The sequence below is a fragment of the Stegostoma tigrinum genome, chromosome 13 (genome assembly GCF_030684315.1).
Source record: "Stegostoma tigrinum isolate sSteTig4 chromosome 13, sSteTig4.hap1, whole genome shotgun sequence".
In the NCBI taxonomy this organism is placed as follows: domain Eukaryota; kingdom Metazoa; phylum Chordata; class Chondrichthyes; order Orectolobiformes; family Stegostomatidae; genus Stegostoma; species Stegostoma tigrinum.
The window spans coordinates 27,067,501-27,081,296 of NC_081366.1; the positions used below are offsets into that span (position 1 = coordinate 27,067,501).

Genomic DNA, 13,796 nt, shown 5'->3' on the forward strand with positions numbered 1-13,796 from the left:
GGCTGGAGGAGAGTGTGGAGCAGACAAGGGAGCCATGGAGAGAGCAGTCCCTCTGGAAAGCAGATAAGGGTAGGGAGGGAAAAATGTCTTTGGTGGTGGTGTTGGATTGCACATGGCAGAAGTGTCGGAGGATGATGTGTGGATCTAGAGGTTGGTGGGGTGGTACATGAGGGCAAGGGGGATTGTTTTTTGATTGTTATTGCAGGAAGGAGGTGTGAGGGATGAGTTGCAGGGAATGTGAGAGACACGGTTGGGGGGGATGTTTTGTTTTATGCAGAAGGTAGGGTGGAGGAGGGAGTAAGGAGTAAATGATAGGTTAAGATAAAACTCAAAGAGATAAAAAAAACTGTTGGGCAAAGGAGTGGATAATGATCAGCCTGGGAGAAATAATAGCTGCTAATGGGGAGGATTTGTGGCAAACAATGGGTTGTTTGTAACAGCAGAACAAGTGATAACACGGCCTGGCGTGTGTGGGGTTGGGGTAAGGACGTGAGAGAAGATGTGTCCGAGCCCTAAAATTGTAAAATTCGATTCTGATTCCCGAAGACTGTAGTGTTCCCAAGCAGAAAATGAGGTGCCGTTCTTCTAGCTTGTGCTAAGCTTCGCTGGAGCACTGCAGCAAATCTGAGACAGAGATATTGGCCTGGGAGCAAGGTGGTTTGTTGAAGTGGCTGACAACTGGAAGCTCAGGGTCTTTTTTTGGTGAAAACGTGGGTGTTCTGCAAAGCAGTCACCCAGTCTAGGGATAGTAGGAACTGCGGATGCTGGAGAACCCGAGATAACAAGGTGTAGAGCTGGATGAACACAGCAGACCAAGCAGCATCATAGGAGCAGGAAGGCTGACGTTTCGGGCCTGGACCCTTCCTTCTGATGAAAACTTAACCCAGTCTAGGCTTTGTTTCCCCACTGTAGAAGAGACCACATCGTGAGCAGCGAATGTAGTAGACTAGACTGTGTGAGTGCAGGTAAAGCATTGCTTCACCTGGAAGGTGTGTTAGGCCCTTGGATACTGAGGAGGAAGTAAACAGGTAGGTGTTACATCTTCTGGGGTTGCAGGAGAGGGTGCCATGGGGCAGGCTGAAAGAACAGCACCTCATTTTCCGCTTGGGAGCTCTACATTTCAACAAAGAACGAAGAAAATTACAGCACAGGAAGAGGCCCTTCGGCCCTTCAAGCCTGCGCCAATCGAGATCTTCTATCTAAACCTATCGCCTATTTTCCAAGGATCTGTGTCTCTCTGCTCCCTGCCCATTCATGTATCTGTCTAGATACATCTTAAATGATGCTATCGTGACCGCCTCTACCACCTCTGTGGCAACGCGTTCCAGGCACCCACCACCCTTTGCGTAAAGAACTTTCCACGCATATCTCCCTTAAACTTTTCCCCTCTCACCTTGAAATTGTGACCCCTAGTAATTGAGTCCCCCACACTGGGAAAAAGCTTCTTGCTATCCACCCTGTCTATAACTCTCATGGTTTTGCAGACCTCAATCAGGTCCCTCCTCAACCTCTGTTTTTCTACTGTAAACAATCCTAATCTACTCAACCTCTCTTCAAAGCATTAGATTTCACATTAATATGACAATCACAACTCAACACCCCAGGACCAGCACATTTTTGGGAATCTTTTCCTGATTCACGTTTTCCAAATATTTAGACATTGGCTCTCTCATGCTCTTGTGACATGGTAACTCTCAGTTAATATTTATTTATTATGTATACAATTAACCCAAATATTGTAAATCTTTTTGCTTGTTTCATAATAGTGAACATTTCATTGTTTGTGTGCTTTCCTGTGGATCCTTAAATAGTCTCCTACATGTGTAAATAATAATGTTTGTTGATGCAAAATTTGCAATGGAAGGGTGACTAGGCTGTGTTCAGTATAAAGTAGTTGGATCCAGGTTTGTAGGGTACTCATTTTGTGTTAACTGCCCAGAATCTGACTTCATTGAGTGAAATTTTAAAACTGTGTTAATGAATTTACATCTTGAAAACAGACATTTGGCCTAAGTTGTCTATGTTATTATTTATGCTTGGGCCTCCGACAGCCTTATTTCATCTAATTCCAACAACATATCCTTCAAATTCTTTTTCCCATGTGCACTAATTTGCTTCCCCTTAACTGAATCCAAGTTATTTACTTCAACGCCTTCATGTGATGGCATGTTGCACACTTTAACCATTCACTTTAACCAGTAAAAATGATTACTGGATTTGTTAGTTATTATTATGAATGTGACCCTTGGTCTTGGACAATCTCGCAAGTGGAAACAGCTTCTGTATGTGGAATATGCTGTCAAATTCCATCACCATTTTAATGACTTCTCTAAACTTAACCCTCAAACTTCTGTTTTCTGGAGCAAACGGCACAAACCTGTAGTCTTTTCGAATAATTAGAAACTTTCAGGTGAGTATCATCCCTGTAAATTGTTGGAACTAGAAAGAGGTTCATGAAGGTGGAGTTGCAAGTAGACAGGATAATGAAGAAGGCATTTGCTATGAGAGATAATGGGAACTGCAGATGCTGGAGATATCATGTTCTGGCTGTACAGGACTTTGGCTAGACCACTTTTGGAATACTCCCTTCAGTTCTGATCTTCCAGTTCTAGGAAAGGGTGTAGAAATGATTTACAAGGATGTATCCAGGACAGGAGGGTTTGAGGTACTGGGAGAGGTTGAATAGGTTGGGGCATTTTTCCCAAGAGCTTTGGAGGCTCAGGAGTGACATATAGAGACCTATAAAATCATGAAGGGTATGCATAGGGTGAATAGCAGAGGTCTTTTTCCAAGGGTAGGGGAGTCCAAAACTAGAGGGCACAGATTTTTGATAGATGGGGAAATATTTAACAGGGACCTTAGGTGTAACTTTTTCACACAGAGGATGGCACATGTATAAAATGAGCTGCCAAAGGAAGTGGTGGAGGCTAGTACACTTACAACATTTAAAAGGCATCTGGAAGGGTTTAGAGTAATTTATTTTACCTTTATTCATCCATGGGATGAGGCCATGTCTGGCTAGGCAGCATTTATTGCCCAAACCTAATTGCCCAGATGGTTGTTAAGAGTCAACCATATTGCTGTGGGTCTGGAGTCACATGTAAGCCAGACCAGGTAAGGATGACAGTTTCCTTCCCTAAAGGACATTCGTGAACCAGATGGGTTTTTGCAACAATCGAAAATGGGTTCCTTACTGTCCACTACACCACCAATTTTGGTGTCATCAGAAAACTTACTAACCAGTCCTGTTATATTTACATCCAAATGGTTTATATAAATGGCAAAAAGCAGTAGACCCAGCACACTGCAGGTCACATGCTTCCAGTCCACCAAGCAACCCTCCACCACCACCCTCTGTCTCCTACCTTCAAGTTGGACAGAAGGGTCTTCTTCCATGCTGTACAATTCTATGACTCTTTGATTGTATGCTCAACTTAATCAGGATCTAAAGCTGAACTCTCCAATTCCCCACCCAGTGCTGTGAGACATTAGCAAATCAGGGAGAGCCTAACGTAATCGTCAACATCGGCCCTTTCAGAACCATTACTTACACAAACTGATAAAATGATTTATATAAAAGAGAAAGGCAGTTTCATTTGTTTCCATTGCCTTTTAAATTTAATCTTATTGTCAATTGATATCCAGAAGTACTGCATTATTATCCTTCCCTTCTCTCTCCTGGGTCAAGCTCCATGTTTTATCTCATCTCTGCTTAAACTGTGCAATCACTTCCTTCTCTGAGTTGTGAAAAATGAACCCAGGTGACATTCAGTATCCACCATGACACTTGCCACGTGGAGTTTCAAGAGCATTCAATTTAATTGATGGAAGTGTTATAAATGAACAGAAACTAATCTTTCTGTCAGAGTGGCAATAGTAGACAGTGAAATACATTCAGGAAATAAATCACAATTACTGTTGTTGTTGACCTGGTTTTTCTCCTTTGATAGGATCAGAACTACTTGGAAAATCCATTCGAATTACATATTGCACACTGGGAATTGGCATTTCTTATGCGTGCGGTTATATGTTCTTGCCTTTGGTTGCATACTTCATACGAAGCTGGCAGGTTTTGCTTCTTACCCTGTCTCTTGTTGGCCTGATGTACATTCCTTTGTGGTGGTAAGTAGGTATTAGAAACTTCACTTATTTAATTAGTAGAGTCATGATCATAGAGTCATACAGCACAGAAACTGACCAGTCCGTCCAACCAGTGCATGCCAAACGTAATCCCAGACTAAACCAGTCCCACCTGCCTGCGCTTGGCCCATTCTCAATCATGTACTTATCTAAATGTCTTTTAAACTTTGTAACTGTACCTCCTTTACTTTCTCTGGAAGTTCATTCCCCACATGAACCATTTTCTGCCTAAAAACATTGCCCCTCATATCTTTTATAAATCTTTCTCTTCTCACCTTAAAAATGTGCTGCCTTGTCTTGAAATCTCTCCCAACATAGGGAAAAGATAACAAAGTGTGGAACTGGATGAACACAGCAGGCCGAGCAGCATCTCAGGAGCACAAAAGCTGACGTTTCGGGCCTGGACCCTTCATCCTTTTCTTTTTCACGGTTGGGGCCAAATTGGGAAGGCTTGAATGTAGACTGCAGTCCATTGGGGATGATCCGGTTCCGTAAACAGGTGCTGAGGAACGTGATGTGACTGTGGTACCTGGTTTGCTTCAGGACATGGTCGAGCAGTTTCAAGGCCGAAGAGATTACAAGAGAGTTGCAGTGGGAGAAAGATTCCCTGAGGTTGGTCCGGAGGGAGGAGGGTAACTTCTTCAGGTTAGGCATCCCTGGAAGGGGCTTCGCAGTGGGGTTAAAATTGTATCAGAGATAATGGGAACTGCAGATGCTGGAGAATCCGAGATAACAAAGTGTGGAGCTGGATGAACACAGCAGGCCAAGCAGCATCTCAGGAGCACAAAAGTTGACGTTCCGGGCCTAGACCCTTCATAGGGAAAAGACACCTGTCATTAATCTTATCCATTACCCTTCTGATTTTATAAACCTCTATCAGGTCACCCCGTATCCTCCTACACTCCAGTGAAAAAAGTCCCATCCTATTCAGCCTCTTCTTATACCTCAAACTCTCTGTTCCCAGCAATATCCTGGTAAATTTCTTCTGAACCTCTCCAGCCTAATAATATCATTCCTATAACAGGCCAACCAGAACTGGACACAGTAATCCAGAAAGGGTCTCACCAATACCTTGTATAAGCTCAGCATAACGGCTCAAATCCTATACTCCTACAAACCTGCACCCAAAGGTCTCCTTGTTCGGCAACACTGACCGGGACCCTACCATTATGTGTGTAAGTCCTACCCTGATTTGCCTTACCAAAATGCAACACCTTGCATTTATCTAAATTTAACTCCATCCTTCATTCCTCGGCCCATTTGCCCTTTTAATCAAGGTCTCGTTGTACTCTGTGGTAATATTCCTTACTGTCCACTGTGCCACCAATTTTGGTGTCATCAGAAAACTTACTAACCAGTCCTGTTGTATTTACATCCAAATCGTTTATATAAATGGCAAAAAGCAGTAGACCCAGCACACTGCAGGTCACATGCTTCCAGTCCACAAAGCAACCCTCCACCACCACCCTCCATCTCCTACCTTCAAGTAGGACAGAAGGGTCTTTTTCCATGCTGTACAATTCTATGAATCTATGATTGTATGCTTGACTTGAGCCCAAGCATGATCCTGAAGCAAAGAAATGTCTATCACAGTTTGGAACTTCAATAAGCAGGAAATTAGCTTCTTGATAGCTATCAGACACCAAGCACACGTGGTCTGCAGTGTTAATCTACGTATGTGAACATTATAAGTAAGCCACATCACAGAGGTAACATTGACATGGTTTGCAATTGAAATCTGAAAAGGAACCTTAAGGTTTTGGCAGGAAGATAAACACCGTCTCTACCATTTTGGAGATTTTGTAGGTTTAATGATTATGAAGATAACTAGCAAAAAAGGTGAGACAACAAGGGGTAGAGCTGGATGAACACAGCAGGCCAAGCAGCATCACAGGAGCAGGAGAGCTGATGTTTTGGGTCTAGACCCTTCTTCAGAAACCAAAAAAGGTGTTTGGCAGTAGAGATTCTATTTACGTAACATGGAGTACAGATTCAGGGTAGAATTTAATGGTTTATATGATGATGCAGTTGGTAGAGGTGGAGAATTTAGTCAAATGAGAGCACAACGGCTGGGGACTATGTCACCTTCCCACCTCAATCCTGATCCACCTCAGCAAAATCCACTGATAATGCCCTTTCCAACTTGTTGCTAATTGAAGGCCTTAACCAGGCAATTAATGGCCACTTAAAAGACTCTTCATCACTTCTGATATTGATGCTGTGACAAATGGGCTTCTTGCAGATGGTTTTGTTTCTGGGCTTCCAGGCGGGTCCCTGGTTGAAAAGCACTCAGTGCCTAATCGAGGGATCTGGCATCGACAGGAGGTTGCCAGTTCAAAGCCACCTCCCAAACTTGCTGCCAATCCTTTGATTCCATTCCACAACACCTCACCATCATTCACCATGTGGCCTGGAACACTGACCATACTTGATCTTACATAAATATCATACAATGGTAGGAATTACCTCTCGGTGCTGGCACTGCCATACAATAGCCAGCAGCTCTCACAGGCAAGACCTCTGTCCTCAATTCCTTGATCGGAGGAAAGGGCCACAATTATTTGTCTGGCACTATACAGTGACCATTCCAAAAACAGAGGTGACGTGGAGTTCTCAATAGATTTGAACTGGCAGGAGTAGTCTGTCATCTCCATTAAATAATGTCATTAATGTCAAAAGACGGATCAAATTTGATGGGGCAGCACTCCATATTATAAAATACTTCATCCTCCACCAAATGTATCATAAGATACACCATTAATTTCTGTCCTGAATCTCGATTCCATGTGACATAAACAGGAATCTCAGCTGCAAAAAAAAAGCCAATAGCAACTATTTTGTTACTCATCCTCATAATAAATACATTTTATTTGGATCAACAATAAAGTCTTCAAATTGTTAAATTTGTTTAAATTTCTTCCAAAACCTAAAGGTTCCTTCTCAATTTTAGTTTTGTATTGCAAGAGAGTGAAAGGGACGAAATGTGAGTCATAGGCTTTTCAGAATGCTGTATCTATGATAGGGTTGCAATCACATTCCAACACTCTAACTTTAAAACATTGTGTAAAATACAATACTGTACAAAACAGCACAGGAACAGGCTGTTCAGCCCACCAGGGCAGGGTCAATTTTAATCCCTATTTAGACCTAATACTTATTGCCCATGTGTGGTATCTATCGCTCTGTTCACCTCACCTTCATGTGTCTACCAGGTTATGTCTTAGCCGTTGCTAACATGCCTGTTTCCTCCTCCTCCACTGGCAGTGCATTCCAGGCACACATCACCCTCTGTGTGAAAGTCTTTCCCTGCACTTCTCTCCTAAACTTTCTCCCTCTCACCTTGAAACTGTGCCCTCTTGTAGTTGACCTTTCCACCCTGGGAAAAGCCTCTAACTATCCACCCCATCCATGCCTTTCATAATTTCATCAACTTCTATTAGGTTACCCCTCAGCCTCCAGCTTTCCACTGAAAACAATCCAAGTTTATCTCCTCATAACTGAAAGACCTGGCAACATCCTAGGTAACCTTTTCCGCACCGTCTCCAAAGCATTCATATCCTTCTAGCAGTGTGGTGACCAGAACTGCATGTTATGTTCTAAATGTGGTCTAACTAAAGTTTTGTACGGCTGTAACATTACTTATCAACTTGTATTTTCAATGCCCCGGCCAATTAAAAACTGTATGCCTCTTGACCATCTTATCCGCTCGTGTTGCAACTTTCAGGGATCTGTGGACCTGTACACCCAAATCCCTCTGTGTTTATGGCATTTATTGTGTAGTTCGCACATGAGTTTGATCTTCCAAAATGCATCACTTCACATTTGACCGGATTTTAAAATTCATCTGCCATTTTTCTGTCCACGTCTGCAATCTATCTACATCCCACTGTATCTTTTAACAATCCTCCTCACTATCTGCAACTTCACCAATTTTAGTGTCACGCGCAAACTTGCTAATCAGACCAACTGCATTTTCCTCCAGATCATTTATACATATATTTCAAACAACAAAAATCCCAGCATTGATCCCTATGGAACACCACTAGCTACTGATCTCCATTCCGAAAAGCATGCTTCCACTGCTACTTTCTGTCTTCTATGACCAAACCAGTTTTGTACCCATCTAGCCAACTGGCCCCATATCCCATAAGACTCTACCTTCTGTACCAGCCTGCCATACAGTACTTTATGAAGTGCCTTACTACTGTCCATATCGGCAATGACTACTGCCCTTCCTTCATCAATCATTCTTGTCACATCCTCAAAAACCGCAATCCAGCTGATGAGACATCCAAGGTCCACTCTTGTCCTTTTCCATCAGTATGCAAAACTTTTGGAATTACATTCAGTATTCCCTAAGTGCTCCACCACTGAAACTTTGATCACCTGGCTGGTTCAGTTCCCAATATCAGGTCTTGTATGGCCCCCTCCCATATTGTTCTGGATATACCTAACAAATTACTCCCCATCCAAACGCCTGGCACTAAGGGAGTCCCAGTCAATATGGGAGATGTTAAAATCACCCACCACAACAACCCTGTTATTTTCACATCTTTCCAGAATCTGACTACATTCCTCTTCCTCTATCTCCCTGGTCTGTAGTACAATCCCAGCATTGTGGTTGTACCCCTCCTATTCCTGAGCTGTATCCATAGAGCCTCACTGCAGCATTTGTCCAGGGTGTCTTCTGTCAATACAGCTGTGATATGCTCCCTAACTAGTAATGCAACTCACCCCACCTCTTTTGCTTCCTTCTTTGTCTTGTCTAAAACATTGATATCCCAGAATGTAAAGCTGTTAATCCCATCCTTCTCTCAATTATGTGTCTGTGATAGCAGCAACATCACAAATGCATGTATTAATCCAGGCTCTAAGTTCACCCATTTTATCTGTTATACTTCTTGCATTAAAGCAAATACAGTCCAAGCCTTCAGTACTGCTGAGCTCAGCAACTTCTCCCTGACTGCTGTTCCCTTCAGTCATACTTGCCTTGGACTCAAGCTCTTTCCAGTCTCTGTAAGTACTGACCTGCTGCTCCAATGCCTATCCCCCACCAGACTAACTTAAACCCTCCTGAGGTGCACTATCAAACTTCCCTGCTGAGGTATTTGTACCCTCCAGTTTAGGTGCAACCCATCTCTCTTGTACAGACCCCACCTTCCTTGGAAGACATCCCAATGGTCTACATATCTGAAGCTGTCACTCCTGCACCATGTGTGAAATGCCAGAACAATAAATATTATAGCCTTAAGGAATGGTTAACATCAATTCCCTCTAACAAGGAACAACGCCCAACCTGTAAAGATAAAATGCAGCGTATTTATCAGTTGGAGAGAGAGAGAGAGAGAGAGAGAGAGAGAGAGAGAGCGAGAGAAATGAGAGTGGGAGGTGTATTTTGGAAAGCAATTTCAGTAACTATCTTTACACTTGCACACATTCATATTGTCTTGTTTGCAGCTCCTATTTGCATGTCTATTTGACCATGGCTTCATGAGCTTGTTTAAAATTGTTAAAGTACTTTCGGCACATTTATTATTGTGATGCATGGTTATAATGCCATGGTACATTTTTTATTTGAACAAACAAATAATTAGTAATAAATGAATTTATAGACATTTGAGAAGTTTTCACAATGATGACATGAATGGTCTGAATCAGTCAGATTGATGTATAGGTATCCCAGATTTACCTAAATCCGATTTGCAAATCGTCGTAATTACAAAGGAGATCTTCATTTTTTATAAATGTCTTCTCATTTTCACAAGTGGATATTTTATACTGTATTGTATTATGTTCAAACTTGTCTACAAATCAACTTACAAACATACTTAAGGATGGAATGCATTCACAACCTGGGAACTACATGTACTAATATTTCCATATTTGAAAAGAGAATGAGAACTAAAGTCAAGCCATATCTATCCTCCATCTGCCTGTAAGCATTGTTCGGTATGATTTTGGAGATTAAATTGCACTTAAAATGTCAATATTGAGCATCACATGTTTATGAGAACAATTAAACATTGAGCCCAGTGGTTAGCACTGTTGCCTCACAGTGCCAGGGGCCTAGGTTTGAGTTTGCACATTCTCCCCATGTCTCCACACTATGTTATCTCTGACTCCAGCATCTGCTGCTCTTGCTATCTCTCCGTGTCTGTGTAGCTTTCTTTAGGTTCTCCAGTTTCCCCCAACAGTCTAAAGATGTACAGATTAGGTGGAATGGCCATGCTAAATTTCCTACAGTGTCCGGGAATGTACAGCTACTTAGATCTTAGTCACTAGAAATATAGGGTTACAAGGGCAGGGAAGGGGGATGGGTCTGGGTGAGATTCTCTTCGGAGGGTTAGTGTGAACACAATGGGCCAAAATGGTCTACTTTCACACTGTAGGGATTCTATGAAATGCTGATTAAAAGATCCAGATCCTGGGAAGCGTTCATTCAGTGCTCCCAGGTTGAGGGGGCCCTCCCCCTCTGATGATATCTCCATCAATTCAATAATAGCTGTCTTGAGATTCACACTGAAGTGCCACAAAGCCCATAAACACCTGCACCAGTTACCCAACCACCTTCTACTTCTAGCACGTGTGATTCTGTACAAGGGCCGATTCAAGTTTTTGGAGTATACTAAGGCATAGAAAAAATACCTAAATGAAAGTATTGGCACATACAAATCTTAATTCTATGGGTAAATTAAAACAAGTTATTCTGAAATATTTTTATAGTGCAGCCAGTGCTTAAAAAAAATGTCTCAATGGTGGAAAACAAAGAACACAAGAAAATAAGGCCTTGGGGAAAATGGAGTCATGGAGTCAAGAGATGTGATGGTGAAGTCAAAATGATGCTTCTCACTTCTCATGTCATAATTTTTGAACTGTACTTTTGATATCACCACATATGTTAGTTAGGCATTTTCCTCAGAGGTTAAAAGAGCAATTTTAACCCTGACTGCCTGGTCGATGCTAGAGTATTGGGGAAATGCTTGGGCAGGTACAATGTCCTGTGATAACTTTCCATTAGAAAGCCATCCTGTACACCCTTGGTCTCTTGATCAGAGCCCAAGGCTAAACTATCCACCCAAATCCATTGGGTTATTTTGTTAAATACTCATTGGAACGTATTCAACATTTATTGCATTCAGAAGTTGCTGATCAGTTCATTCTTGAACTACTGTAGTACGGAACGACTCACAATTCTCTTAAGGAGGAGTTTCCAAATGTTTACTCAGGTGATAGCGTTACAAAGTGGAGGTTAACCCTTCTGAGAACTAAAACCAAAACACCCAAAGAGGAGCACCTTGCCCTATAATCTGTAAAATGAGCGTGAAAAGTGGTGTAACCTGCCTTTCAGTAACTTCGTGTGAAACAAAATAAATCCCTGACACTCACATTAAAATCAACAAGTAGCAATTTATTTATCTAATTCTAACAGTGAACAAATTAACTAAACAATTAACAAACCAAATAAATCCCTTCTCACTACTAACTATTACTAACCAAAACAAGATCCTTATGGTATGTTGTTGCAATAAAGAAAAAAAATGGAATTTAGTCCCTCAGAATTACAGCCAAGTTATCTGCCTTCCAGAATGTTCTATGCCCTCTCCATTGACTCTTCTGTCAGGAATATTAACAAGCTGTGCTGTTGGTACTGCCACTATTTAAATGGTGCTTTCTCTAAGACATAGAGAAGTCTGTGAAAGCCAGCTATTCTCTCTTGAGAGCTGAGGACTGTTAGCTCTGGCAGATGGCTGTTATCACTGGGGTTTTGTCCTCCTGCCCCACTTCTTTTATATCCTCGATGGCATGTCAATTCTTATAATAGGATTGGTCCTACATTGTCAAAACCATCAGATTTAAATTTTAATTCCTTTTTTTTGGTATCTAAGTGCCTGGTTTGAAGTGATTGGCTGAATTTAAAGTATTTTGTCCTGGTAAAAGTTGCTGCTTGGCCTGCTAACTCTACAGCCTTTTCATACAAACATTTTAATTCAGGTGCTCTCTTTGTACTTGCAAACTTTCAAGCTGCTATTCACAGACATCCATTTTAAATCTCTAAGTACAGAAAAAGCACACAATCTTTTAAAGGGACCATACAATGCTTACCCCCCCCAACATTTTACAAACACCAATGTTCTAACTCCTGCCTCCCAGTCGTCAATTATTCTACCCAACATCACAAAACCTCCCCCATTAAGAAAAAGAATGAACCATCATTACGAAAAGATGGCTTCATTTTTTATCTTTGATAACCTAACTCCATTGTATTACAAGATCCATACTCATTACCTAAAGTTAACATTTTATACTAATTCCATCACTACCAATTCTATCTTATATCAACACTTTTCTTTTAAACTCACAATAAAGCATCCGTGATAATATTTTCACAATCCGAAACGTATATTTTTTTAATTAAAGGCTTGCTACATGAGACTCCAATTAAATAATCTGGTATTCTCGTCCTTAAATCTTTTCGGAAATGTCAAAGGATTGTGATCAGTATATACGTTTCTGATGCATTGCTTGCAATGTAAAGATTAAAATGTCATAGGCCACCACCAAACTCAATAATTCTTTTTCAATGGTTGAATTGTTTTCTGGTGGATAATGAACTATTTTGAAAAATAATCAATTGGCCTTTCAATTCCACCCTCAAGCAACCGTGTGGAGTTTGCACATTCTCCCTGTATCTGTGTGGGTTTCCTCCGGGTACTCCAGTTTCCTCCCACAGTCTAAAGATGTGCAGGCTAGGTGGATTGGCCATGCTAAATTGCCCATAGTGTTCAGGGATGTGTAGATTAGGTGGGTTAGAGGGGGATGGGTCTGAGTGGGATGCTCTGAGGGTCAGTGTGGACTTGTTGGGCTGAAAGGCCTGCTTCCACACTGTAGGGATTCTATGATTCTGTGATAGGTCCTCATAACAGTGTAACAATTCAGTTTCTATTCTTGGGACAGATAGGTCACTACCCTATCCCATTTGTTAAGGACTTCCGTATTATACAATCTATTCTGAGCACATCAAAATCTAAATCATAAGGTTTTGATTCCTCACTCTGAATGGCAGTAACTAATACCTGTTTCTCCAGTTTCCTTTCCCTGTTTTGGCATGTTCATATGACATACCCAATAAATCATCTTCCTATCTGGCACTTTCACCAGATAATTCACCTAAATTAACTTCTTCTCAATCTGATAGAGACCACTAAACCTTGCTTTGAAGGGATCTCCTTTCACTGATAACAACATCAATATTTTATTCCCATGGGCAAACGTACGAATTTTAGATTTCTTATCTGCTATTTGTTTGATTTGTGCTGTGCCACCTTCAGATGTTGTCTAGCTAATTCACCTACTCTGTTTAATTAATTTCTCACCTCAGAATCAGTATACAACTGTGAGCTCTCTGACTTTGGACCTGTCAACTTTTCATTAACTAATTTTAAAAGCCCTCTTACTTCATGACCACATATCAATTGAAATGGAGTAAACTGAGTCGATTCATTTGCAGCATCTCTAATAACAAATAATATAAATGGGATACCTTTATCCCAACCATTTGGGTAGTCCTGGCAATAAGACCTCAGCATGGTCTTTAGGGTCTGATGTCATCTTTCCATGTTCCCCATGTCAGGCACTGTGTGTTTTAGAATTATCTG

At 41.4% G+C, this 13,796-nt stretch overlaps 1 protein-coding gene across 7 annotated transcripts in view; it reads left to right on the forward strand.

Annotated features, from left to right (window-relative positions):
• LOC125458528 (organic cation/carnitine transporter 2-like) overlaps positions 1-13,796 on the forward strand; it is a 113,798-nt gene that overhangs the window by 42,872 nt on the left and 57,130 nt on the right. For 6 of the 7 annotated variants that reach the window (XR_009446610.1, XM_059650622.1, XM_059650626.1 and 3 more), the window contains exon 4: positions 3,951-4,122. The exons of the other annotated variant lie outside the window; for it this stretch is intronic. Coding sequence is in view for 5 of the 6 variants with exons in the window: in XM_059650622.1 (XP_059506605.1) it covers positions 3,951-4,122 (172 nt within the window). In the remaining variant the exon portion in view is untranslated. The remainder of the gene's footprint in view (positions 1-3,950; positions 4,123-13,796) is intronic. 7 annotated transcript variants of the gene reach the window in all.